Raw genomic sequence first — 26,988 nt, 5'->3', positions numbered from 1 at the left:
AAGCAATTCCTTTGAAAGCTTGACATCCCTCGGTCATGAAATTGCGTGTTTGACGGCTTGTCCAGCACTTCCACTTAACTGAAATGCGACATCTCGGGTCAACGCAAGAAATTGTGGCCAGAGAAGTTTTTGGACAACTTCTTCCAAAGCATTTTTTCTTTCTTGCACATTCGTCAAGTGGAGCATTTGACTGCTAAAAACACTCCGAGCTCTTTAATTTCCGTTTAGTACGGAATCTGCTGTGACCATATTTGGATCCAAAGAGAGGCCCCTGTTACGTAAGGCACTTGCACGAGCAGTTCTTGTGGGAAAATTGCTAACAACTTTTTCTGCGGGAGTGGCAGTGTGCATCAATAAAGTGCTTCGCCCCATTAACAATGAATTTTTCCTTCCGCTCCAGCTCCTCAAATGTGTGTTTTATAGTGACTGGGGAGCCCTCGAAGGCGCATATTTGTGTTTTTGTAATTCCGCAGCCTGTTTTATGTGTGTGATTTATTTCTGCTGTTCAGACGGAGCTCCGCAATAATTTTCCAGAAAGGAAGGAAGAAAGACCAGCTGATGGAGAGAAAATAAATGTTATTATATTATTGTCAATTAGTGAGGTATTAAAACAGGCCCTGTGCAGACAGAGGGCCTTTTTGAGGCACATTCAGGTTGGAAATGTTGCCCGTAGGTATTAGATAATTATAGTTTTAGTTCAGAAGCATTCTATTTCTCAATATAACAAACAAAAATATATATGCTCATCAGAAGAAATAAATGGCTTACCAGGACATTGCAAAGGCTCTTTGAATAATAAAGCTGCTGGTAGGTGAAACATTGGAATTAGGGTTCAATAAGGGTTGGATAAGGGTTGAAGTTAGGTCTAGATAGATAAATATAGGTCCATCCACAACCAGAATGAAACAATTCTCCTCATAAACAAATAAAAACGTGAGGTTTCCACAGAGAGATTTAAAGGTGCAATATCATGTATTTTCCAGGCATGTAGTGCCATTTTATAGCACAGTCAAGTAATTCTGTTACCTTCAGTTGTTATAAAAATGTTACATATATCAGATAAGACTCAAAAGAAATGTGACCTTGTCATTTAACGCCTTGAAATTGGGCTCCTGTCTCTTTAAAAGCTTCTGCTCTTTCTGAAACTCACAACATCACTCCTCTATTAACCCTTTAACAATGTTTTTACCGGTGTTGGACTGAGAAGTAGCTTGTATAACGAGGCGTTTGCTAATCGCTGCTGGCTAGTCTGAATGAGCCGAGCGGGGGAATCGTGGGGCAGGGCTGCTCTGCGAGGCGGACGCTCAGATGCTCAGATGCTGAGATGGAGGATCATCTGTAGACAAAGATCCACAAGGAAGAGATTATTTTCAGGCGTTGTTCAGAAAAGAGAGAAGCCCGAAGGCCGGTTCGCTGTCTTCATCTCAGTGTTGGATCCCTTTAAATCCAGCGACATCTTAGAATCTGCAGCTCATCTTCATGTTTTTGGTGTCATGCCTTAAACTGTGACACAGTCCTCCCTGCAGTATTACAGCTTCCTGCATGAACCAAAGTTGAAGTGATCCTTGACATCATCACAGCAACACAGTTCTTTATGTCCCTTGGGGCTTTAAATAACCCGAGCCAAGAACAAATGCCACAGTGCCTCAGGTAGAGCGGGATGACAAACAACCTTCGGTGGCACAGATCAAATGTGACACAGAACTCACCCTGATGCTCTTCTCGTAAAATGTGGCTTTTGGTTGCAGCGTGTCCTGCTTAGTTACACAAGGGAAACCCCTGTTAGTCACGGTTGACTGTGCTGTTCCCTCAGGAGAGAATCAATGTCTTCATAGAAACAATGGATCGAATGTCTACCTGTGCGGAAGCCGTCTCATTTGTTGCAGTAAACCTGTTCAGCAGATTGAGTCGATAAGTACTAGGAACCGTTGTAGGAACACTACAAAATGCAGCTTTAGTGACAATAAAACAGAACAAGATCAGGGGCACTAACCGACCTGAACGACATTTGTTATCGCGCTGCAGCAGAATTTGTCAGGGGGTGGAATATGTTAAGCCGCAGGGCAACAATCAGTTCTAGAAGTTGATGTGAAGAAAAAAAAAACAATGTTCAGGCGAAGGATCTGAGCTGCTCAAACTGTGACTGCTTGACAGCTGCGTCAGCGAATGTCAAGAACAAGTGCAGTATCTCATATAACTGGTTTACAAGAGAGCAACTGGAACAGACTGTCCACAAGAGACTTTTGTTGACCAAAAGAAATCTTTCAAAAATATTCACACCTCTTAACCTGTTGATGACACTTTAGATATAAATAGGATTTTAACTTAGACTAAGACATTACTGTAAACAAAAATGAAAATGATGCATATTTGAATTTTTTTTTTTCATTTAAATGAAAGGTGTGGCATCCATAAGTATTCATGCAGCCTTAGTCCAATACCCTGAAACAGAATCCAATCTCCTGCAAGAGTCACCAGGATTTTTAAATAGTTCACATTTTTGTTATGTATTCTCAGTTTTTGTGAAGGTCTCAGTGTTTTGGTTATTTAACTAAATCAATTGAAACCAGAAGTTTACACACGTTACATAAAAAAAGACAAATACACCTTTTATTCTCACTGCCAGCCTCCAATTAATTCAAACGTGTCAGGTAACCAATCAGAAGTTTCCAAGTCCATGACGTCATCATCTGGGCTTTCCCTGGTTATTTAAAGACGTAGTAATTATTCTGCATTAAAACTTCTCATTTCGAAGACATTAATAAATAAATCTGACACATTCTCATTATTGTGTAATTTACCAAATAAAAATTAATTTGGTGCTTCCAACTGACCTATAAAAAAACTAGTTTAATCTGATTTAGACAGTGAGAGAAAGAAGTGCATGTGTCTTTTTGTTTGATACATAAACTTCTGGTTTCACTGTACTCTACTTTTTCTTTTTGTACAAACGCTGTGTCTCTGATTTAACTGCCCATCACTTCATACCAGAAGCTCATTCTTGTGAGCCTTTCTGCGACAAGAAATCGATCACAGCGAGGCGGAAACGCACCAGAAATCTCTCAGCCATGTGCCGACACCACTTGACTGAGTTTCTGACTTTCCTTGATACAGGAGGAAAGGAGTCTAAAATCAGATTGTGGGCATTGGTTGCTGAGAACACTTTATTTTTTTCTAGCCCATTGCTAATAGTCTTGGGAGATCGGTGGGTGTTCTTTTTCTTTTTTGTTGAAAGATTGAGCTTTGGAGTGGGTTGTTTTTGGACATTGCTCATTCTGTACATTGCTCATTTTTTTTCTAAAGGGAAAAGATGGATGGAAAAACTCTCTTATAAGCTGACTGCAGTCTTATCTACAAGTACTGTGACTTTGAGTTATTCACCAAAGTTTCACCACTTTTTGTTCACGGGACAACCATGTCGGATTTTAAGGTCAGGGCTCTTGAGGTTTCTCCGACTTTGAAAGTCAAAAATCCATCTTCGCGTGCATTCCAGTGGATTTTGCATGCTGGGAAATTGACTGTTCCCATAATGGAGTTCAAAAGCAGTTCTCTAGTGGGCCTACCGCTAATTATAAATAGCCTTTAAAATTGGAAGCAGGAGTGAGCTGCTTCAACTTTATTAACTTTATGGATTCCTTTGTGGAGAAGTTTAAAGACGGGTTAGGTCACAGAACAATGTCTTAAGCTCTGAAAGCTCACAGAGAACCGTCCATCCATCCATCCAATACTGAAACACTAAACACAGCTCCAAAGCAACAAGTGGCTGCTTAGACCCTCCATCGCGTTTCTTAGTAACTTTGGCCAAAAATGAAAAAGAATCAAACAATTCTTGCTTTAAAATTAAAAATTTTAAAGCAAGAATTTAAAATTATGGCGATAATAAAAAAATTACTACCTATTAGTGTTTCTAACTCTATGGATTTTTTACATCATATATATAGTAAATATTTTTACAATATCTAAAATATAGTAAAAATGTGAAAAGAAAATGTACTCATTCCTTTTTCAAAAAAGTAGAAGTTGTTTTTTTTAGTTCTTTAGAATATGTTAAGATATTGTAAAAAAAAATTATTTAATTAATTTAAAAAAAGGGGGGCTTTCTTTTTTTTGTTTTGTTTGGAAGGGTCATTTAACTTCTGTAGCTTTTGTAGCTCAGCTAGACCGAAGGCAAAAATGGCTCTTAGAGTCAAAAAGGTCACTGACCCCTGACCTAAGCAGACAGGACGAGCAAGGAGAGTGTCAACCAGAGAAGCAACCAAGAGACCCACCGTAAGTAAATGAGCTGCAGACTACCACAGTTCAGTTCAGGTAGGAGTATTTCCTGACAACTATCAGGTCACAATTCTGGTAAATATTTTTGGTAAAATGCAATCAAAATTGAACTTTTTGGCCTGAGCGTAACCTCTGTTTTTACCACAATGAGTCCTGGTGGTGGCAGCATTATGCTGTGAAGACGCATTTTCTTCAGAACGGACATAGAAGACGGTCAGGGTTGATGGGAAGACGGATGGAGCTAAAAACAATACCGAGAAATTCCAAGCGAATGGTTTTAGATCATATCCGCGTGTTTCAATGGGATCAGTCAAAGTCCAGACAAAAATTGGTCCAGAATTCGAGGATTCAATCTGTTTGAGTTTCTTCTGACTGAGTTTCTTTAGACTCATCACTGAAAACTGTTTCTTCTTGTTTCCTGTTGGCAACCGAGCGGGAATTCCTCTGACAACAGAACAGAGACACCTGAGGAAAATGCACATTGGGCTTTTAAATGCTTAATGTGCATTCAAATAAGTAAATAGGTTAAACATGATATGACTGAGGTCTAATAAAAGAGAATTGGATTAGTGTCTCTGACCCTTCCCATTTTAATACATATAAATGCCCACCATGCCCTTCCTGTTTCCTTGGACCGCATGAGCGTTCATCTGGGCTCTGTACACATCTGCAGTCGCTCTCTTGTCCCGCCTCGCTTCTGGCTCAGCGGTTTCCCCTCGTGTGATTCAGAATTTACAACTACGTCGTCACCGCGAGCCGGGATGGTGGATGTCGCACCCCCAAAAATAGCCCCTGTGCCTGCATCAAGAGGTGAAAAGTGGCGGAGAGGAGCACACGCCCAGACACATATGGCAAATAAAATCACTTTACTCTTTTAGGTCATTCCAATTAAAATGAGTCTAAATCACTATAGGGATATTTTCAAATTCTCACAGTGAATCCGCACTGATCAGTGCTTAATGTTCTGTCTGTGTCAAACACAGTGTCCCTCGCCTTGCAGCGACGGCGAAGGGAAAAAGGTTCGTGACACAGACCTGTCCTCTCTTTGGAGAGCTGCTGTCAAGGCTGAGTCCAACCCAGCAATCTGGCGCTATCATGTCCTCGCTTGCTGTCTTGTGTAATATGTTCCCCTGGGAGATGCCCAGTTTCCTGGTGCGTGTGTGGCGGGCCATGTGTGAAAAAGTGATCATTCCTCATTCTGTTTCTAAACACACACATGCAAAAAAAAGAAAAACTATTCCAACTGAGATTGGTGCAATCTCTAAATGAAGAGGGGAGAAAAAAAATGTCTCCCTATATCAACAATAACTGACGCTGTAGAGCAGCAAACACTGTAGGTAGTATTAAATATTTTAGCAGCATTTGGTTTGCTTTTTCTGCCTCCCCCTGTTAGGAGGAAAATTTCTCAGCCTTATTTTGTAAGAAGACTCTGACCTCGAGACAAAACCAAGGGAAGAAAGAGACTCCTCTTTTTCAGCTGACTTTGGAGCTGACATTATGGTCAGGCAATAAACGTCAGCCAGTTCCTATTTAATTCGAAGCAACACATTTTCTTGCTGAATACAGACAACATATTTTGCAATTTATTTCTCCACAACTTCCAGGCCAAATGGACTCAAATGCTTGAGTTCCCATTTTGGTCCAAGAAGAAGACGTTCTCACGGAATCGATTTGAATAAATACAAAGAGGGACATCTGCTTGAGTTCCCATTTTGGTTTCAAGCTCTGACTCACCTGGCCGCTGCTGTCTTAAAGTGGTCGGCAGTGCTGGAAGTTGTTGTGTTTATAAGACTTTGGTTTGGGGGAAAATTGATTGCCTTCTCTCACAATCACCAGGCTGCACGGGGGGAAATATTGTGCGCTGCACCTTAGTCACTTAAAATGATCCCTTCAGCTTGTGAAACGTAGAGAGGGCGAGTATGTGTGATGAAGTGCGCACGGTTCGCTCCTGCTCTTTTATGAGCCATACATTCAGGAGTTGACATGTTCACGTTGTCAGTTCATTTACCTTTTCTCTTGATTATTCAAACCAAGCGTGTTACTCCGCGGAGTGACTGTGTAAAATTAATGCGCACTCTTTATGGGCATGCATGCTTATTAATTTTGGGCTTTTAATAATTGACTGGACCGTTCTTTGCTCAGCGTGGAGCAATCATACACCAAACAGCTTCCATGAGTTTTAAAAGCAACAGCTGAGTTTACAAGTATGAATTCATGGTGAGTTTTCTCTAAAACCCACACACCATCAACATTATTATTATTCCTGCATTTCCAGTATGTTTTAAAACTGTCACTATGTGACAGTATAACATGGAGACAGATAATGTGTTTTAAAAAAAAGGGAAAAAATCCAGCTCCCCACCTCCTTCCTGAGCAGTCTGAAGACTTCGGAGCACCGCTCCAGATCAAAAACAACCAATCAGAGCCAGGAGGAGGGTCTTAGCGTTGTCAATCATCCTGGTGAACAAACTGCGTAATGTGCTAATGGCGAGAAATAACCATTCCAGGAAAACTGTTTATCCGACGTCATTGGCGGCCATGCTAACTAACCTTAGCATTCATGAGAGGCTTTGGCTTGAGGAACTAGCCTAACCTATAGGAGAGAGGAATGAGCAGCATGTATAAGAGGATGATTGATAGCGCTCCTCCTCCTGGTTCTGATCAGTTGTTTTTTGTATTTCATCCAGCTGACAGCAAATCCATAAGGGGAAGGACAAGGAGCTTGATTTTTTTCACCATGTTTGGATGAGAGAAAATCCTGGACTTACACACTTAGACACTAGGAGGTGCTAGAGCGGCTGCTCTTTGTCCTTCGGACAAAAAAGTTCCCTTATGAAATCTTTGTTTTCTAATTCTTATTGTGTACTGTGTGTGGCCAAAAACAGATATATGGTTATTCATTTGAAATTGTTTTATATATACATGAACAACAAAAAGGAATTATCACATCTAAGGTAACCTTTTGTTTCTATTTGAGAAAATGCCTGTGCACACCGAGTCAAAGTTTTTCTCTGACGTTTCATTGATTTTTTTTCCCTGAGATCGTTCAACCGCGGTGAAAGAACATTTCATTGAAACTACACATACTACATATCTCATCCATTAAGATTTCGGGTAAGCAATATTATACATTATAGCTGATTTTTCTTTGCTTTGTACATTTCAGCATTAAAAGTTTCAGTGCCAGAAAATATAGAGAGATGCAGGCCAACTAACCGTCACCAGTGGAGCTCCGCTGTCCCAAACTAATCAGCTGTATTGTCCTTTGGTCTGCCAGCTTCTTTTCTTATCAGATGCAGCGAACAGAGGCTATTTTGTTGCACATGGCTGGCACATTCACTTTCTCATAAAAGCCCGCTGCATGGCTTGTTAGGGCTCATTGTGCTCACGGCATATGCTGTACCTGTCCTTTCTAAAGATGCTCAAAAATGGCACCTTGGAATAATCTCCCATAGTAATGACTTGGGCTTTGAAGTTTGTTGTGTTTTTTTTTTTCTTTGGAAAAAAAAAAAAGCTAAAAGAGTTGATTAGGTTTTGTGTTTGTTGAAGATCGTGGCGGAGGCAGTGTTCTGTTTCTCTGTAAGCCTCTATTCACAGCCTCCATTTTCCAGTCTTTCGCTTGGTAGAAGCTGACAGCTCATTCCGTAAATGCTACCTACTTTCTTTTCATTTGTCATTGCTGTCCCGTGGACGGCGGTGAACCCTCTGCACAGCCCTCTGCTGATGAAAGGTGATGCGCTGCTAATGCACTGGAATGCTGCACTCTCAGTAATGGCCCAACCAGTGGGGCTTTTATTTTATTTTTTTTGGTGAAATCAGGGTCCAACAGAACCCACTGCTGTGGTCTCCTCACACAGTATCCTGTGATCAGGTAACCCTAATCAGCCACAAATGTGTGAAAACAAACTGGGATGTTCGTAGCTATGGTCACGACAGATTTTGCATAATGTCACATTTGCTGCTTTCCATCCTACACCAGCAGCAGTGCAGCAGGCAATTTTTTGGTTGGTTGGTGGAGCAGTGCAGGAAGAAGAAAAAGTGTTTTGATTTGCCGTCTAATGTGTTTGGTGGCTCCTGTCAAAAACATCTATGCGTCCAAGACAAAAAGTCCGCCCCTTGCCTCCGTTTCGGTTTTTCCTGGCGTGATACGCTGCAGTTTACATCGGACGGGAAAATGGATCAAGTGATGGATCATTCCAACTGAGTTTATGCAACCAGAGAGAGGAAAGAAAAAATCTCTGCATGTCAGGAAATGATGTACGCAAATCGAAGTCACAACATAAGATGAATGGAGCTGTAAAGCCTAAGCAAGGCGGAAGCCAGTGTTATTTATATAAATGCGTGTGTGTGTGTGTGTGTGTGTGTGAGGGTGTGCATGTGTGTGGATGTGTGTGTGTGGGGGTGTAAAAAAGCCATAATGACCAAAGCTGCCTCCGAAAATCTACCAAGCTGCTGTTATTGATGTGGAAAACAACAGATGGGGGTGGGGGGACTTATAGTGAGTTTGCAGAAGCATTCATACTTTTTGAACTTTCCCACATTGTCACTTGAGAACCACAAACTTCAATGTAGTTTCTTGAGTTTTTATGTGATAGAGCAACACAAGAAGTGTGTAATTATAAATTAGAAGATATAGGATAAATGTTTCAGACTTTAGGGAGCAAATGACCTGAGGCCAGGAATCGAACCCAGACCAGCTGCATCGAGGACTACAGCCTCTGGACATTGTGTGTGCATATTACCCACTGAACCACACAACACCCATGTTTTATGAATCTTAAAAGTGTGGCGTGCATCTATTTTCTTCCCACTGAATCAATAAATTGCAGAGTCATGCTTCACTGCAATTACAACTGAGGATACTTTGTAGAAAATGTCTCCACCAGATTTACAGTGGACACTGAAATAGTTGCCATTCCCATAGCATGATGCTGCTACCACCACGTTCCACTTACTTTTTATTTATTTATTTATTTATTTATTTATTTATTTATTTATTTATTTATTTTAACTCACCAGTGTTCTGCATGTTGGTCTAAAAAAAGTCCAGTTTCAATCTCATGCCAAAGTTCATTTGACTTTCTTTGTACAATGGTCACTTGGTTGTAAATGGTAGATAGTTAACTTGCCAACAGATTCTCTGAACTGAGCTGTGAATATCTGCAGCTCCTCCAGAGTTACCGCATGATCTCTTGGCTGCTTCAGTGACTAATGCTTTGCCAGATTAGGTGGAGAACGTGCCAAAAAGACTCTATATTTCAAATGCTCCATCAGCAAAAATGGGCTAGACTCCGAAGCACTCCACACAGTAATCATTCATACACAAGCTGATGGTGTGTTCAGACTCACAGATACTATGATGTAACAAATATGAATGATTTTAAAAAAGGTATCTTTGCAAATGAACAATTTGATATATTTTTACGTATCTTCATAATAAAAACTCATTTTGCATCCTTAATTTATTATGCATTGTGTATAACCTGCTTGTTTTTTGGACTGAATAATGTTCCTGCGGCACAAATGTAAGAAAAATGTATATGTCCTTAGGAAAAAAAAAAACATTAACTGCAGGAAGAACTCAGGAAGATTTTATGCTGAGCTTTTGCTGCTGGTGGGTTTGATGGGTGGATGCTGTAGGATGCCATAAAGACAGTTTTGCATCTGACAGCTCCCTCTTGTGTTCAGCAGCTAGAATTGATCAAATACACGTCCCTGCGTTTAATCGCGCAAATGTTAAAGACAAACAATAAGCGTGCCAAAATCCTAGATCCACAAAATCTTAGTACCAAAGACAGCTTCTTGCTCAAATTTCAATAAAGACCAGACACTTTCTCACTGTTATAGAAAAATGTAGTGCAAAATCTTGATAAACATCTCTTCCGTTTTATTTTCTTTGTAATCATTTTTGGCGCATCGCAAATTTCTTTTAAAAAACTGCTCAGGTGGCTAAACCTACTGCAGGTAACAACACTGTAAACATTGCTTTGGCAAAATGGGATAAGAAGTCAGAAGTCATTGCGACGTGATTGGTTCGTCCACAGAAACTGGGCGGGATGAAGAAAGACTAAGGACCAATAGTGTTTGAGCTTTCGCCTTGATACTAAAAGTAAACACACTTGTTTTGACCTGTTAAAAAGAAATCGAGGAACTCTGCTCTTGGGTAATAAGCAGGTATTTTCTGTCCAAGAAATCACTTCAGAGAGGTTTTATGCTTAAGGACACGACAACATTTCTGCGTATTAACCCCGTGAAGGTTCTGAAGGCTTTTTTTAAAAACAGTGCGTTACAGCAGCCAAGACAGGCTAACCTGTTTTTAGCTTGTATAACACTTAACTACTAGCTTAGCAGCAGGGAAACAGCTAACATTTTAGCGGAAGAAGGTATGTATGTATTATACTTTCGTGTTTTTACAACTCTGCGTCTGAAATGGGGGATAACTGTGTGCGACTTGCCATAAATGTGAAATGACATTTTTTTTAAAAATCAGCTGGTTTGTCGCTAGCTGCACCTCTTCTTCCTGTTTGTTAGCAGGCAGCGTCTCGCTGGAGAAAACACCGGATGATGGTGCTGCCAGGCAGGTGAAAGGGATGAAACCCGAAGGTCACCGTGTTGTCATGGCTGAGAACGGACGGGAGCTGGTCGGTTCGGTGAAACAGGCTCGCTTTTCGGACCGACAGTCGTTCAAGTGTTGGACCCACTTCCACAGCTTGATGGGCGGTCTGGACACCCTCAGACAGAGCGGAACCCTGTTCGATGTTGTGCTTCTGGTGGAGGGTCGTCCCATCCAAGCCCACCGTGTTCTGCTGGCTGCCTCTTGTGATTACTTCAGGTACAACCCACAGCTTTGGCTGCAGCCTTACTTTTGTTTTCATTTTGAGTTTTGTTATGAGTGTCACGCGAAAACACATTAGGTACTTTCCTGAAAAAAAAAAAAAAAAAAAACTCTTAGAGGTACTTTCAGTAAACCTGTCCTGTAAAAGCTTTTATGTAGTTTACTATAAAATTGGAATGGTTTCTTCTTTTTTTTTGCTCTGCAACATAGTTTTTAAAAAAATGCATGATGCAAACCAATCAGATGTTGCAAAAGTCTGTAGCCTAGACACAATGACTTGGTGCAGAATCCTGTTTGAACGATTTCCTTAAGATAAGATGCCCTTTGCATCTTATTAGGCACTGTGACTAATAACCGAAACTAAAAAAAAAAACAACAAACAAACGTTTTACAAATCAGTGTACGTAAGTGAATCCTGGATTGAACCACGTGTAATCTTTATGCACCAGGTGCATGTTTGCCGGAGGACTCCGGGAAATGCAGCAGAATGAGATTCCTATTCACGGAATATCCTACACGGCCATGGAAAAAATCCTTGACTACATCTACACTTCCGAGATCGAGTTAGACCTGGAGAACGTTCAGGAAATCCTGATGGCCGCGTCGCTTTTTCAGGTAAGTTGGGTCGAGTTGGTCAGTAATCGTTTCCTTTTGTTCCGTTTCACTAAAATGTTTGTCTGCTTTCTTTCTTTTTTTTTCTTTTTTTTTTTACAGCTTGAAAATGTCATCAGCTTCTGCTGTGACTTCCTGTTCTCCTGGCTGGACGACAGCAACATTTTGGAGGTTCTCCACTTGGCCGATGTCTACGGACTGGAGCATCTCAAAGTCAAGGTCCACTCATACATCCTCAGGAACATTCAGACTTTGTCTCGGACGGACGTGTACCGGCAGCTCCCCGCGGAGGACGTCTTCAGGGTGCTGAGCAGCGACGCACTTCAGGTGGCCAGCGAGAACGAGGTGTACGAGGCCGCGCTCCACTATCACTACAGCCCTGAGGAAGTGGAAACTGACAAGGTGTACTTGCAGGTCAGTCGAAAGGTGTGTGCGCTTTGATTCGGCGCACACCTTTTGTCACCTTCACGTCTTCGTTTGCGTCCAAGTTAACTTCTTTTGCCCCATTTTCTTTTTTTTTTTTTTTACTCAAAGGGCAACCTCAGGATGCTTGACGCCGTCCGTTTCAGCCTAATTGAGAAACAAGTGTTGCAGAGACTCCACGGCAGACTGAACCCGTGTCCGCTGAAGGACTCCGTTGCGGCGGCGCTAAGATACCACGAGCACGAGATGTTGCAGCCCGCCCTGCAGAGCCCCCTCACTCAGCCGCGCTCCACCTTCCACTGCATCCTCGGTTTTGGCGGGATGCTCAGCTCCAGCGTCTCTGCGGACGCGGATCACTTGTTCCAGGTGTTCCACCCGAGCTGGACTGAGTGGAGAACTCTCAAAGCGGCTCACGCTCCCCGAATGTCCAACCAGGGCATCGCTGTGCTCAACAACTTTGTTTATCTTATTGGAGGAGACAGGAACAACAGCGGCTTTCGTGCGGAGAGTCGCTGCTGGAGGTGAGAGAGGATTTGTTGAATCACAAATGCATGTTCTGTATTAGCAGAAAACAATCTTTGCAGCCCAGCTGTCTCACCTGCTGATGAAGGTTACAAGGTGTTCCCACATCCTTAAAAAGTCATAAAAAGTCCTAATTTCATGTTTCTATACTTAAGGCCTTAAGTCTTTGTTAAACAGGTTTTATATTTTGTCTTGACAGGGCTATTTAATCTTGTATATTTTATGTATTTTTTTTTCTTGTGGGACTTTTCTGTCTGGCAAAAGTGTGAGTTTCCCTTAGACATCTTCATTTCGTTCTGTGACTCAAAACACTTGAGGCTAGCAGTAGCTAGCTGCTAATATACCCTTGACAGCTTGCTAGCTAGCTTCTTTGCATCTGCTATGGGTATATGCAAACTTATCTCTAGTTAGTTGGACCAAGTTGGTACATTTCTGTGGTGATACAGGTCTTAAACACAATTCATAATGGTCTTATAAAACAATCTTTTTTAATCTAAAATTAGTACATTTTAGATTAAGTATTAGAAGATCTTAAATTTGAGTTGGTGAAATGTGCAGAAAGCCTGGCTCAGGTGATTTGATCCCAGGTTGGCTTTTATCTTCCTGCAGGTCAATAAACATTTCTTCTTTCAGATATGACCCTCGTTACAACAGCTGGTGCTCCATCCAGCCTCTGCAGATGCAGCATGCCGACCACTGCGTTTGTGTGGTGGGCGGCCATATTTACGCAATCGGCGGGCGCGACTACAAGAGCGAGCTGGACTGGGTGGAGCGCTACGACCCGGTCACCAACACGTGGGAGTTTGTCTCTCCAATGAAGAAAGAAGTAAGAGTTTACAGCACAGCACCTTGCAACATTATTTTCATGTATAGCCAGAGATTTTAGGTTGGCGTTTATGTGACGGAGCGATGCACAGTACAGGTGGTATATAACTGTTAATGTGCCACCGGGCGAGGCGCTTAGCCCCGAGTTGCCTGCTGGTCAGTGTATGAACATGGGTGCTTTGGTGAGCACAAGTGTTTTGTTTTGGGGTTTTCTTTTCACTTCCAAGTAGCGGATGTCTGCTGTGTATTACTTTGTCACGTAAGTACAACAGAAAATTAGGGCCAGAATTTTTTTTTAAATTATTTACAAGAGTAAAGTAAAAAATATGACAAGTTATAATATTAGCAGAATAAAGACACTAAAATACCAGAAAAGGTTGGAAAATTACTAGAAAAAAGTTGCTTCAATGAGAGCACAGCTTCTGTGGTATCTATTTTATTTTTTATTATTTTTGTGTAGGAGTTATAGAATTTCTATTTCATTGTACTAATATTCCGACTTTATTCTGGTGATATTATGACTTTATTCTTGTATCATTACAACTTTTTTTCTCGTACTATCACAACTTTATACTTATAATATTGTGATTTAATGTTGTACAACTTTAGTTTGGTATTATGATGACTTTATTCTGGTAACATTTTGACTCGATTCTTGTATTATTACCAATTTTTTCATATTATTACAACTTTAGTCTCATAAGCCTTTTTTTTGCAATATTATGACTTTTTTCTTGAATATTATAACTTTTTTCTCATAATTATTATTATTTTATTAGTCTGGCCCTAAGAAAAAAATGTTTCTTTCATAAAGTCCACTTTTGGAGCTTTAGAAATTGTTAAAACCTCCCAGTGAGTGTGGATATTCTTGCACGCCAGTGTATCTGGATGAAAGCATGCACTACCGCTATTCCCCACATGGTGGTGCTATACGCCTACATGCTATAAACGCTCTCTTCCCCCTTTCCTGACTTTTTTCCGTTAAATCTGTCCCTCCCTCCAGGTGTACGCTCACGCTGGAGCAGTGCTGGATGGCAGGATTTATGTAGCATGTGGCCGTAGAGGAATGGCGTACCTCAGAGAGACTTACTGCTATGACCCTTCCACTGACGACTGGACGGCATGCGCCGAGGGGCCGGTGGAGCGGGCGTGGCACGGCATGGCTGCCGCAAACGGGCGCGTGTACGTCATCGGAGGCAGCAATGATCAGCGTGGATATCGGCGTGACGTCCTGCAGGTACGTCATGAGTCATCAGAGATGGTTTCCTTGCTGGGTTTTTTTGGGGGCTTTTTTTGTGCTTTTTTTCTATTTGACCATTAAACTGATGAAACGTCGGGTTCAAATCGCTGATTCTTACCGTTTAAGTACTTCTATGAGTAAAAACTCACCAGCTGCTTCCTCTTTGATTATTTATTTTTTTGTTCTAGTTGGCCTGCTTTGACCCAACACCAAACTCTTGGTCTTTATTAACCCCGCTCCCATCCGGACACGGGGAACCCGGCGTAGCTGTGCTGGACGGCCGCATCTACGTCCTGGGCGGGCGCTCCCACGACAAAGGCAACAGGATGAAGTACGTTCACGTCTACAACACAGACACGGGGGAGTGGGAGAACGAGACTGAATTGAGCAAGCGCGTCTCCGGCCTTGCCGCGTGCGTCGCACTCATGCCCCCCGCCGTGCTCGCTCAGGCCCGCGGCTGGGACCAGTGCACCAAGGCTTCATCGGATGACGCAGACATAGACAACTCGGAGGAATCCAGCGAGGACTGAACCAGATTCACGCGCCGCCCTGCGTTTTTTTTTTCTGATACAGAGCAGGAAACAGGACGTCAGCACTTTGAGGGGACGGTGCACTGATGACTTTTTGTGCCTCTGGTTGAGCTTCATAAGCACCTTTGCACACTTTTTTGTTACTTTTTGAAACTCATGGTACCACACTCCACCCAGATATCCCAACCGCCTGAAACATTAATCTCAACTGGTTGTGGCTCCTGTCTTTGTTTCATCCTTATTTCTTCTCTTTTTTTTCCTATGTATGTATAGGATTAATTAAACACAGACTGGTGTTTTCAGCACTTAATTTCTGTTAATCATGATGATTCTCTAATTGCAGCTTGTAAAAACATAACATTTATGATTGGAATGTTACACCAGACCAATAAAAAAACATGTTTAATACAGAAATGAGGCTTTAATAAAAGGTTAACCTGGATAATGGTTATTTTCAAAAGATAAAGGAGCCTCACTGGAACGCATATTCTTTCTTTTTACATTAGCTGTAGCACCAATCGAGCATAAGCAGTTGATCACTTTTAAAGGTATTTCTATGAACAAGCCTAACTTTTTCAATAAATTTGACAAAGCCTGTCACGATACCAAGTTTTGTCCCAGAAGTTATTGCGATAGGCGATAATATTGTTGTTTTGAGACCATTTTCCAGTAATATAATTGTAATGGCAAAACGCAGAAACACATCGTCAAGGATTAATAAACTTTAAACACCATCGAACATTTAGCTCTGGAACTGGGAGAAATTTTAAAAATGGAAAATAAATAAACAAAAACAAAAGAAACAAATAAATGAATTATGAAACCTCTGTAAACAAAATTGTCCTTCCAAAGAAGTTGCTAGTTGAGACCAAAGCACCGTTTTACATCCAGATTTTAATGGTAAAAAGGGGGGGAAAAAGAGAGAACGGCGATAAATCATGCAAATGGAAGTTATTGATCTTGTTTTATTCATTGATTTATTGTGATAGGCCCAAATTTGACCGTTTTTCACGTTTTTGCTTGCGTTTCATGTCTGTTACGACGTCTACGCCTCGTTTTTTTTCTCCGCTGCCACAGCTGGTTGTCCTCGTCTGACCTTCCCCTCCTGTTAGCTCAGAGCTTTTTGGTACCACCCAGTCTCCACCAGTTCCTTTCCATTTGGCTTTATGAAGGCCGACTGACTGCCGCTTTCCTTTTTGGGGCTGTTTCATCTACATTTGTTGTCCCCCCCCCCCCTCTTCTCACCCCCTGCCTCCACCTCTATCCCTCCCTCTGTTTTCACACTTTTGTGCCAGCCTCCAGCAAGTTGTCTGCTAGGATCTGCTGACGCCAGCACTGGACAGCCAGGATCAACGGTCCGCTGTGTTTATGTGCTTGTCCGTTTTGTTTTTGTTCTCGTCCAAAGTTGTAGCACCACCAGGGGGATACTTAAGACACATGTCCAGCACTTAGCCACGTCAGCGGTCTTTACAAACGTCTTAGTGCGGGTCGATCCGGTGCTCTTTGCAGAGCAATTAAAAGGGCCACATTAGGCATTGATGTAGAGCTATGCAGATTGAACCCAGTGGAGTTGAGGAGGGTGTTTGCGAGTCGAGGGAATTTACTCTCGCTTCCCCCCCTGCTGCGGCGGAGTGGAGAAGGTCAATGGAAATCGATGGGGGAACAAAGGAACGTTCATTTTCCTCCAGGGAATCCACCGATCGACATGGCAGCTTCCGTGCATGAACAGGAGCCATAAAACGCCTTTCTTTGAAAACGAAAAACTTCACTGGCGTCAGTCGCAGTGATTTGCGTTAAGCATTGCGGCGCATATATGTATGATCTATACGGCGGAACAGTAGGATGTAGAACTGCTGATTCTAGATCCTGTTTGAATCCAGGAGGAAAAAAGATAATTTGATGTTGAAAGGTTTTGTATTTTCATCATTTACACTCCTACTAAGGGTTGTCTGCAGTTTTATAAATTAATTTCACTAGATTTTCAACCCATGTGCCTTAAGTTCAATAGTAAAATCAAAATATTACAAAAAACTCACAAACATCCCAGTAACTTTTCCACATTTTTCTGCACAGATTCCAAGCTCAGATGGGATAAAATGTCATTGTGCCAATTATTCGTTGTACACTTAAAACCTGTGTTGGACATATACAAGCCGTGCAGTGGTGGCAGCATCATGCTCAGGGATGCATTTCTGCAGCAGGGACAGGGCAACACATTTCAGACTGAGCCGAGGGTTCCCAGTTCAGTTGGGCAACGACTCTAATTCCAGAATTATAGTGCTTAGTTTAGATCACATTTGTTAGAATGACCTAGTTAAAGTCCAGACCTACATTCAGTTGAGAGCCTGTAGCAAGATAAAACAGGCAAAAGCCTTGGTTTATATGTCTGCAAACCTGAAGGAGGCTTGACCCAAAAGACTCGCGGCAAAATTAAAGTTTTCAATTCGAAAAGTCTTGAAATTGGGCTTCTGTCACTTAAAGGGGTTCCTGCTCCTTAAAGCGTCACATCAACATGTTTAAATGTTCACAAATGTCAACTGGAGCACTGAGTGGTTGCCACAGGAGATTAAAAGGATTTCTCGAACATGAGTGAAAAATTAAAGGCAACTTTCCAGGTATGTTTTTGATGAGGACATAACATCACAACATGATGCAGAGCTAAAAAAAAAGTTGATTTCACGTAATACTGCCCCTTTAAATAGAGATTATTTGCATGAACGAAGTATGTTAAGTTATTAAATAATAGCAAGAACATACTGGGATTATTACTAACATCTCACATTTTCAACGTAGAAGGATCTTCACCGACGCGTGGGACTTCAATCCAAATTTGAAATTCAAACTTCATTGTTAAAAGTCTTTGGTTTAGCCCGCCTGAAGGGAGTAGGTGAGGAAGCTTGGACCTACAGTAATGAATAGCGCCGTGTAAAACCCACATTACACTAAATGGCTCCCCACCCCCACTCTCCCCTGCTGTATTTTACGGCAGTCATTAGCAGCTCACGTCCACTCAGGCTGAAGGTGAGAGGCCTTGCTTGTGTTTTTTAACAGTGAAAAGGAACCAACAGCTCCCATTTTCATGCTTTTTAAGGCTCATTGACATGGAGAACGAGGGTCGTGCAGTGCTTTATGTGGCAGTGGGTAAACCTCAGCAGGTGAGCCGGAGTCACTTTAATGCATGCTGGGCTCGTCCGAAAAGACAGAGCAGCCCCCCCATTAGTGGAAACACAAACAAGCGGCACCAGCGGCTCTGACTGCGCAAGGCGCCGGGTGTTTTTAAGCAAACTTTCTGCAGGCAGAAACGTTGCTGGATCAAAGCCTAGCATCCACAGACAGAATATCTAAAACTTTGATCTATAATTCACTGAAGTCTGTGCACAAATTAGAGAATCCGAGCTCCCACTGTCTCTTCCAGCCATGTCTGGCTTAAAAGTAAAATCACTGCAAATACATCTAAACCTTTGATGTGAAATTGGACAATTTAGTATACGTCGGAATACGCCCAATCTTGAGTTGACATGTGAAGTATAAATGTTCCATCCCTGCAAGGCAGAGCCGGTCAGCGGCGTCTGTGCTGGGAATGTATGAAAACCAGAACGCAAGACAACAAAGAAATAGTATTGCATAAGATTTTTTTATTTTCGCTTCACAATACAAGACATAGACACACATAATTTGCACACTTAGGTTTAATTCTTCTTTTTCTGTACAAAAATAATATTTACGCCATAGATGAGACAAAAGACAAAATAAATAGACGGGAACGGTCATCCCGCAGGGCTCCGAGGTTTGGAGAGATTCAGTTTCTCCTGAAAGTCGAGGCCCGCTGGGCCACATTTCTTCCTCTTCCTCCTCCTTCCTCTTGCCGCGGGTGTCAGGCCTTCAGCGTCGTTTGGGGCATGCGTTGTCGGGTCTGTGCGCCTCACATCAGCCGTCAGATTTAATAAGCTCTCAATCATTTGACGCTGAGGAGCCTGCTCACCAGCAGGAGTAAGAGAACAGCGGATATTGGCTCCATTCGCCCACGTTGCCATGGTGATAGCCATGATGCACAGCTTGCGTGGTGTAGTCGGCGGTCAGAGGGTGAGGAGGGGGATACTGCGCAGGTCCCGGCCCGCTCCACTGGCCCAGCGGCTGTTCCGTGCTGTAGGGGCTGTAAATGTGGTGGCCGATGACCCCCGGCTTGCCGGCCTGGGCCATGGTCATGTTCAGCACTCCGCTATAGTCTTGGGGGCCCGGCAGGGGCTGGGGCCCGCAGTGGGAAGGGCCAGGCTTAGAGGAGTTGTGATCGGGGACGGTGGCAATGTCGGGAACTCTGGACTCGAAGCTGCTCCGTCCAGATCCAGTGACGCTGCTGCCGACGCTGGAGGAGGGGGACGGAGACTTTCTGTACTCGTGGGCCCTGGAGAATATAATGGCAGTGAATGTCCGGTTCAACGGGATGTAGGTTTACTATTTGACGCGTTAAGTCAGCGGTATTCACCTGTACAGCTGGTAGGATGCAGGAGTGGGAACGAGCTGCTCCGTGTTGTAGATATCTCTAGTGTCCGTCCCGGCGGGAGAGTCGGTCCTCACACCCTGCTGCCTCTCGGCGCCCCAGGGGGAGTACCGCTCTTCCTTTACAGCATCCTCGTCTTTCCTTTTGGCCAGGCGGCTCTCTTCTCCGTCGTAGCCATCATATGATGACTGGCAGAACCCTGAAAAGACACGAAGCAATGGATGACTTAATAAAAATACAAGGGGTGCTGAGGTGGTGCAGGGGTTAAGCACAACCCACATATGGAGGCCTTAGTCCTGTTGCAGGTTCAATTCCCGGCCTGACGACCTTTGCTGCATGTCTTCCCCCTTCTCTCAATACCCACTTTCCTGTCAATTCACTATCAAATAAAGCCAAATAGAGCCATCCATCCATTTTCTTTACTCCCTTGTCCCTTCGTGGGGTTGGGAGGGTTGCTGGTGCCTATCTCTAGCTAACGTTCCGGGCGAGAGGCGGGGTCACCCTGGACAGGTTGCCAGTCTGTTGCAGGGTAACAAAGAGACACACAACCATGCACACACACATTCACACCCAGGGACAATTTGGAGAGGCCAATTAACCTGACAGTCATGTTTTTGGACTGTGGGAGGAAACCGGAGTACCCAGAGAAAACCCACGCATGCACAGGGAGAACATGCAAACTCCATGAAGAAAGACCCGGGCCGGGAATCGAACCCAGAACCTTCTTGCTGCAAGGCAACAGCTCTACCAACTGCGCCACTGTGCAGCCACGCCACTAGAGCCAATAAACCTTTAAAAAATACAAGACAGGAAGGAAATCCATGAACACAAGGAAGACTGAAGCTGTACCTGGCGAACTGCTGTCCTTGGAGTCCTCGTTCAACACGCCTGGTATCTTGGCCCTTTTTTCTAGACATGCAGGGTTTTTGTTTGCACGCCTAAAGAGAAGCATCAGCTTTTTTAAATCAATTTCACAAGCAGGATTTCTCTAGATATGTTCAGCAGAATTGAGACCCACCTTTTTTTATTAGTGCCCTCATCTCTGAAACCCTTTGCAAATGGGTTGTGATTAATCTTCAGTTTTGTGATCTGCCCCAAACAGAATTGAATTAAAACCAACATCCGCTGGCCTCTATAGGAGACAACCAAGGTTTTGTGGAGCCAAACGGACTCACCTTGGTGTTCTGGTAGGCAGTGACTGCAGTGAAGGACGTCTCTGGGAAGGTGAAAGTCTGGAACACACTCCAGCGGACGCTGAACAGGTCGTCTGCTTGGACAACGTGGAAACGAGGGTGGTAGCGATGCATTGAGTGCAAGATGATCTGCAGACAAGTCAGGGTAAGATTACCCCAGAGATCTTTTTAAACTCAACATTTTAAACTGGAAAATCCCTTGATTATTTAATACTCACATGCCCATGCTGGTCGAGTGTGTTGTTGGTGAGCTTGAGCTTGAGGAACGAGACGCTTTGTTTCATCCAGTGGCTCCCCAGGGCCGGAGAGTCTGGGTGGAGGTACGTCCTGCAGGGAGGCTGAGGCTCCGCTTTTCCTGCCACCTCCCATTTCTCTTTATTCCACTGCAGGGGAGGAGACGCATCGTAAGTCAATCAGCCTCTGAGAAAAGGTGATTTACAGAAGAAACTTCATCTTCCCTAACTTCCCACGATTGCTCTGAGAGTGACGGCTGGAGGATACCACCCATGGAGGCAGGGGGTAGTACAGTGAGGTCCCAGCGGGGGATAGAAAAACAGGAAGAGATAGGGGTCTTTGATGTGCAACATCAGGGGAGGGGGGTAATGAACAGGGGGTATCTGCTAACCACAGAGGGATCTTTACAAGTCAAGACAACACAGTTATAATTTATAGGCCTTACCTTATACCTGAAGCCATCCTCTGGAACCATGTCAACCAGTAAGATGTACTTGGCACACGGAATAAGACCAGATAAACTCAGTTTGCAGTGTGGGAACATCCTCCTGAAAACACAAGAGAATACACAAATGAAGAAAAGCAACATCTTTCTGAATATTTTTTGCGTGAAAATCCCAGTCTCACCTGCCCGGTTTTGTGATTATCATCTCCGTTCCAATTTCATGGAACGTCTTCCACAGTTCGAGGTCTTCCAGAGTCATCCTGATGCTGCCCTGGAGATAGGTGTCAGGGCCGGCGGCCATGGAGGCAGGAGGTGGACCGCTGAAGTTAGACTTTAGCTCTGCGGCAAAGTAAGATTTACTATAGACATTTGACACCAAAAGGGGTTGAGTTTTTCATCAGGGATGAACTGAGGAGAACAGGTTCAATTCTGCTTTACAATTCAATAAAAAGGCGTCGGGAACTCACCCCTGATGGACTGCATTTTCCAGTTTCAGTGGCCAGACAGGAGAAGTGTGGGATTTCTATGCATGAAAGGATGACAAGCAATCCAAATGTTGGGTAAATCCAAATTGTAGCCCCCCCCGCCGTCCACCCCCGCGTCTCATGTGTTGAAGACAAATCCAGCAGCTTAAGGTGAGTCCAAACAGTTCTGTCCTGTCGCATCAGATAGATGCTGCCAGAGAGAGTGACCATGACTTTTAAGGGGGACCCTTTGGTAGGTGGAGCCAGGAGGGCCATTCCCAGGCTTTGAAGTGACACAATGATGAGTCAGAGCCCCGCTGTGATTGGAGGGGTGCTGGAAATCAAAGAGACTTAACAGAGCCCTGATACCGTCCCCACAGGAAGGGGGAAGGAGGAAATGCGCCTTTATTAACTGCTAAGAGACTTTAAAACAAATATGAACGGACTTTCCTGCTGCAGATCGGGCTCTGGCAGCGGCTCCAGAAACCGGCAGCTCCAGAAACCGGCGTAAATATCATTGACACACACATAACCGATGGCAGAAATGCCACTTGGTGTGTTTGTGTGACGCGGTAAACACTCAGCGCGAGTCATTTGACGCAATTAAGAGAAATGGAGTAGAAAGGGTGGTCAAGTATAATGTGTTGCTGTTCTCTCAAAAAGAACGAGATCCTTAGGAGCACAAAAGTAATACACATAGTGAGATGGGGAACGTGCTTGTGAAAGTGGGTAAAACGTCACATTACATAACAATCCCCTTTTACACTTCTTTTCTCTACCAAATTACAGAGTGGGTGGGGAAACTCTGTGTGAACCCATAATGGTGTGGTGATACCATGCACTGTTCCTGCAGGTAAGTCGTACCTGAGGCCATCCTCAGGTTGGACCGCGGGAAAGTAGTGGGGGGGACGATGCTGGCGGTTGTGTATTGGGTGGTCTAGACAGGCCCATGCCTCTGACAGATAATCTCATTAAGATGGTTTCCCCTTGAAGAAGCCAGTTTCTGCATGAGGAGAAAGCCCAGTGTATGGGTGGGCAATCAGCAGCCAGTTAGCACCACAGGCTCAAAGCCAGGCATGAATTATGGGCTCCTGCAGGGGTAGGAGAGCAAACGCCGGCTCTCCTACTTGTTATCCACTTCCAGGTAAAATACACAGGTGTCGCAGTTCTTTGTACCGCAACACATTACAGGCGTTAGCATAGAAGGGGGTGGAGAAAAAAATGTCAGTCTCCTTTCTCGTTTCCTGTGGCGTGGATTGAATTCATCTCCTCTCAGGCTAAGAAACGCAAACCGTATTTTTTTCCTCTTTGGGTTCTCGTGTCTGCGTTGCATACAATGGCCTTTGTAAGCACAGCTTTTTACAGCCCGGCGTCTTACGGCCCTATTACTGTAAGAATAACTAAGATGCTTGAAAGCAATATGCAGACATGCAGTTGGAGAGACAGCTTGCAAAATACTGGAACGTTTGTGCATTTTGTCATGCTAATCACAAACTGTTTTGTATTTTATTAGGACTTTATGTTAATAGTTTAACACTGTGTAGTGAAGTGTAAGAATACACCTCTTTCTTCCTTGTGCTATAGTTTCCTTCCTTCTCCGGTCCACACTTGCATTTGAACCACAACAGCGTTCTCTTCAACCGAATCGAGACCGAAGTTTTTAGGCGGACGAGAGTTTGATTATGTATTCCCATCTCCCCAAAAAGAAAACAAAAAAGTGTGAATGTAAAAAGCCTACGTGGCTTTTTACATTCACATTTTTGGGTTTACATGGTGTGACAGCCCTGGGCCTTGTAGGCTGGTCTTGTTGTCCCTCTTTGTGCTCCTCCCATTTGCAGGTGTGCCTGATCGGGTGATTGGAGTGCAGGATACTTAAAGCTGGCTGTCTCCGTCTTTCAGCGGCGCTGGGTGGCTCGTAGCTGGTCGTTGGTCACTGGTCGTTGGTGGTTTGTCGCCTGTGGCCCTCAGCGTCCATTCTGCAGAGGCAATGGTAGTTGCCAGGCCCCAGCTCCCCGTCTTTTGCACTTTTGAGTTTCTTTTGTTTTGATAGTTGTTTTTTGTTAATAAACATTTACTTTATTTCACTTTAACCATGGTATGGTTTCATGTTTTTGTTACGACCCTGAGCCAGTCGTAACAAATGGGGGCTCGTCCAAAGCAAGAATTCCTACAGTTTGTAAACTTGATGGTTTGAATGCTTGATGTTCTGTCATTCATCTTTTTTCGTGTTTGTAGGAGTGAGCACTGACGTCACCATTTGGGTGTGACACGTTTTTTTTTGGCCGGCTTGTTTTTGGCAGCTGTGGCGTATTTGGTAGGTTGGTTCAATATGCAGGTGAGTGAAATGTTTTTTGAGCTTGTGCATCAGTGTTGGTTCTATTTTAGTGACTGTGTCTCCTGCTAGGCTAAGAGGTGCTGTCGCTTTAGACTTCACCTGTTTATTTTGATAGTGTCGTGGGGGTTTGCGGTTAGCGTTCACTGTGCGAGCAGTGATCTCGGGGGCAGTCCGTAAGATTAATTTCTTACTGGTTTGGTGCTTAATAAACCCGCCGCCGATCCACGTGAAGAGCCAGGAATCAGTTTATCAGGTGAGTCTTGGCAGGCAGGTAAAGTATAGTGGGGACATGGTTACTTTGGACCAATTGTGCCCTTGTTTCAATTTGTTTTCACTTCACGCTGTAGTTGGCGCTTAGCTGGCGTTTTTTCTTTCTGTGACGTGATTAATTTTCGTCCTGAAAATGGAGTTTGACCTGGAAAGTTTTGTAGCTGATCCCTCTTTGGAGAAGTTTAATAGTACTACTAAAAACGATCTCATAGCCATTGCTGCTCATTTTAACATACCTGTGGTTAAACAAGAGAAAAAGGGGGTTATTAAAGGACGTTTATACGCCGCATTGGTTGAGCAAGAGGTTTTGCCACCTCCCGCACCAAACACACAGGGTGAAGTTGGGCCGTTTTACCCTGAAGTGCGTAAAATGGAATTGGAATTGGAGATGCGTCGTTTGGAGCTGCAACATCAAGTTGAAATGCGCAAACTGGAATTGGAGGCAGTTGCGAAACGCGACTCAGCGCGCGGTTCTGCTGATCAGGACAGTGGTCTTGCAGGGGCCCAGTTTGACATTAATAAATGCATTCGTTTGATTCCACCGTTTTCAGAGTCGGATGTGGACAAGTATTTTGTCTTGTTTGAGCGTGTGGCTAAGACACTCAAGTGGCCTAGGGATGTTTGGCCGTTGCTTTTGCAGTGCGTATTTACGGGTAAAGCACAGGAAGCCTATGCCTCGATGTCACCTGGTGACAGTTTAAATTATGATAAAGTGAAGAGTGCAGTGGAAAAGGCTTACGAACTTGTACCCGAGGCATATAGACAAAAATTTCGCCGCTTTAAAAAATCCGACAATCAGAGTTACACGGAATTTGGGCGTGTAAAAACCGCTTTGTTTGATCGGTGGTGCGCTGCACAGGAGGTAAAAAACTTTGATCAGCTCCGCGATCTACTTTTGCTGGAGGAGTTTAAAAACGGGTTGCCGGGAAACATGGCAACTTACATCAATGAGCAGAAAGCTAAGACCGTGTCTGAAGCTGCAGTGTTGGCAGACGAATACGTTCTGATGCATAAGGATTTTTCAGATCAGGTTGGTTTCAGACAATCTTTTGGGCGAAGCGAGTACCGCATTGATCGGGTTGATGTCGCTGAGCTAAATGAGGCCAGACGATTTAAAAGTCCGGTTGTTCGGGATGATCGGGTTTGTCATTATTGTCACAAACGCGGACACATTAAGGCGGATTGTTATCAGCTTAAAGCTGAAATGCAAAGGTTTGAGACTGCTCCTAAAGGTGTTGGTTTGGCTGCACCGGTGCAGAATCATCTAAAGGACGCGAAGAACGTTCAGCGTTCTGAAGTAGGCGTCTCCTATCTGCCGTTTATTCGTGATGGGTATGTGTCACTGCCAAACAGCACGGAGAAGGTTCCAGTTAAGATCCTTAGGGATACTGGCGCGTTTGACTCTTTCATTAGAGCTGATGTTTTGCCGTTCTCGGTTGAATCTGAGACAGGTGCCTGTGTTCCGATGCGAGGAATGGGATTAAACGTCTTGTTTGTTCCACTACATAAAGTATATCTCGACTGTGAACTATTTACGGGTGACGCACAGTTGGCTGTGCGCCCTGCTTTGCCGATTGACGGAGTCTCTGTGATTTTAGGTAACGGTTTAGCTGGGACACATTTGTGGGCGGAGATTGTGCAGTTGGATGGACTTGTTAAGTCGGAGCCGATTAAACGAGTCATTTCTCAGACTGACGAGAATAACAGGGAATTCCCGGATGTTTTTACCGCATGCGCAGTTACTCGAGCCATGATGCGTGCTCAGAGTGGGAAAGAGGAAAAATGTGTGAAAAAAATGACTCTTCCATTGTCCAGTTTTCCCATGTCTCTGTCTCGCAGCGAGTTCGTGGCGGAGCAGCAAGCTGATGCTTCTCTTAAGAATCTCTTCGATCAGGTGCGCCCGCTGAGTGAAATCACGGATGGTGCATGTGGCTACTTTCTGCAGGACTCGTTGTTGGTGAGGAAATGGTTACCCCATGCTGACATTGTCGGTGAGCCAGTATTTCAAATAGTGGTTCCCACTAAACTCCGCTCCGCAGTGTTCAAAGTTGCTCATGACGAGTCGGGCCATTCTGGTGTACGTAAAACGTATGACCGGGTGCTCAGACATTTTTACTGGCCGCGTCTTAAAAAGGACGTATCGTCTTACATTAAGATGTGTCATGTCTGTCAGCTCATTGCTAAACCCAATCAGACTTTGAAACCGTTCCCATTACGCCCAATTGTTGCCGCATCTGAGCCGTTTGAGCACTTAATAATTGATTGCGTTGGCCCGTTACCTCGCTCAAAG

General features: G+C 43.7%; 2 protein-coding genes across 8 annotated transcripts; one reads left to right on the top strand and one right to left on the bottom strand.

Annotated features, from left to right (window-relative positions):
* Positions 1-10,334: 10,334 nt before the first annotated feature.
* klhl22 (kelch-like family member 22) lies at positions 10,335-15,864 on the top strand. 7 transcript variants are annotated; one of them, XM_008417523.3, is made up of 8 exons: positions 10,335-10,655; positions 10,807-11,104; positions 11,557-11,722; positions 11,822-12,133; positions 12,254-12,663; positions 13,298-13,490; positions 14,493-14,726; positions 14,918-15,864. In XM_008417523.3, exons 2-8 carry the CDS (start codon positions 10,863-10,865, stop codon positions 15,257-15,259), a joined length of 1,899 nt encoding a protein of 632 aa, XP_008415745.1. In that variant the 5' UTR covers positions 10,335-10,655; positions 10,807-10,862; the 3' UTR covers positions 15,260-15,864. The 7 variants fall into 7 exon arrangements, with proteins under 7 accessions (XP_008415745.1, XP_008415744.1, XP_008415742.1 ...); XM_008417522.3 differs by having other exon boundaries at positions 10,763-11,104; XM_008417524.3 differs by having other exon boundaries at positions 10,336-10,446; positions 10,804-11,104.
* Positions 15,865-18,887: 3,023 nt separating this feature from the next.
* tbx16 (T-box transcription factor 16) lies at positions 18,888-22,078 on the bottom strand. The gene is made up of 8 exons (XM_008417706.3): positions 21,812-22,078; positions 21,630-21,732; positions 21,169-21,333; positions 20,933-21,079; positions 20,776-20,846; positions 20,607-20,695; positions 19,743-19,956; positions 18,888-19,661 (listed from the first exon to the last, which is right to left on the bottom strand). The coding sequence occupies exons 1-8, from the start codon at positions 21,928-21,930 to the stop codon at positions 19,238-19,240; spliced, it is 1,332 nt and encodes a 443-aa protein (XP_008415928.2). The 5' UTR covers positions 21,931-22,078; the 3' UTR covers positions 18,888-19,237.
* Between the last annotated feature and the right edge of the window lie 4,910 nt (positions 22,079-26,988).

Source organism: Poecilia reticulata, chromosome 9, assembly GCF_904066995.2.
Source record: "Poecilia reticulata chromosome 9, P_reticulata-male-v2, whole genome shotgun sequence".
Lineage (NCBI taxonomy): Eukaryota > Metazoa > Chordata > Actinopteri > Cyprinodontiformes > Poeciliidae > Poecilia > Poecilia reticulata.
This window is presented reverse-complemented; position numbering and strand designations above follow the sequence as displayed.

What these genes read in the sequence shown, in the direction of transcription:
- klhl22 (XM_008417520.3), top strand. Translation starts at nt 10,740, where the DNA reads ATGACATTTTTTTTAAAAATCAGCTGGTTTGTCGCTAGCTGCACCTCT. An exon ending in CTGACAAGGTGTACTTGCAG is followed by an intron (nt 12,134 to 12,253) that starts GTCAGTCGAAAG and finishes TTTTACTCAAAG; the next exon opens with GGCAACCTCAGGATGCTTGA. An exon ending in ATCGGCGTGACGTCCTGCAG is followed by an intron (nt 14,727 to 14,917) that starts GTACGTCATGAG and finishes TTTTTGTTCTAG; the next exon opens with TTGGCCTGCTTTGACCCAAC.
- tbx16 (XM_008417706.3), bottom strand. Translation starts at nt 21,930, where the DNA reads ATGGCCGCCGGCCCTGACACCTATCTCCAGGGCAGCATCAGGATGACT. An exon ending in CACTCGACCAGCATGGGCAT is followed by an intron (nt 21,080 to 21,168) that starts GTGAGTATTAAA and finishes ACTTGTCTGCAG; the next exon opens with ATCATCTTGCACTCAATGCA. An exon ending in CAAGGACAGCAGTTCGCCAG is followed by an intron (nt 19,957 to 20,606) that starts GTACAGCTTCAG and finishes GTGTCTTTTCAG; the next exon opens with GGTTCTGCCAGTCATCATAT.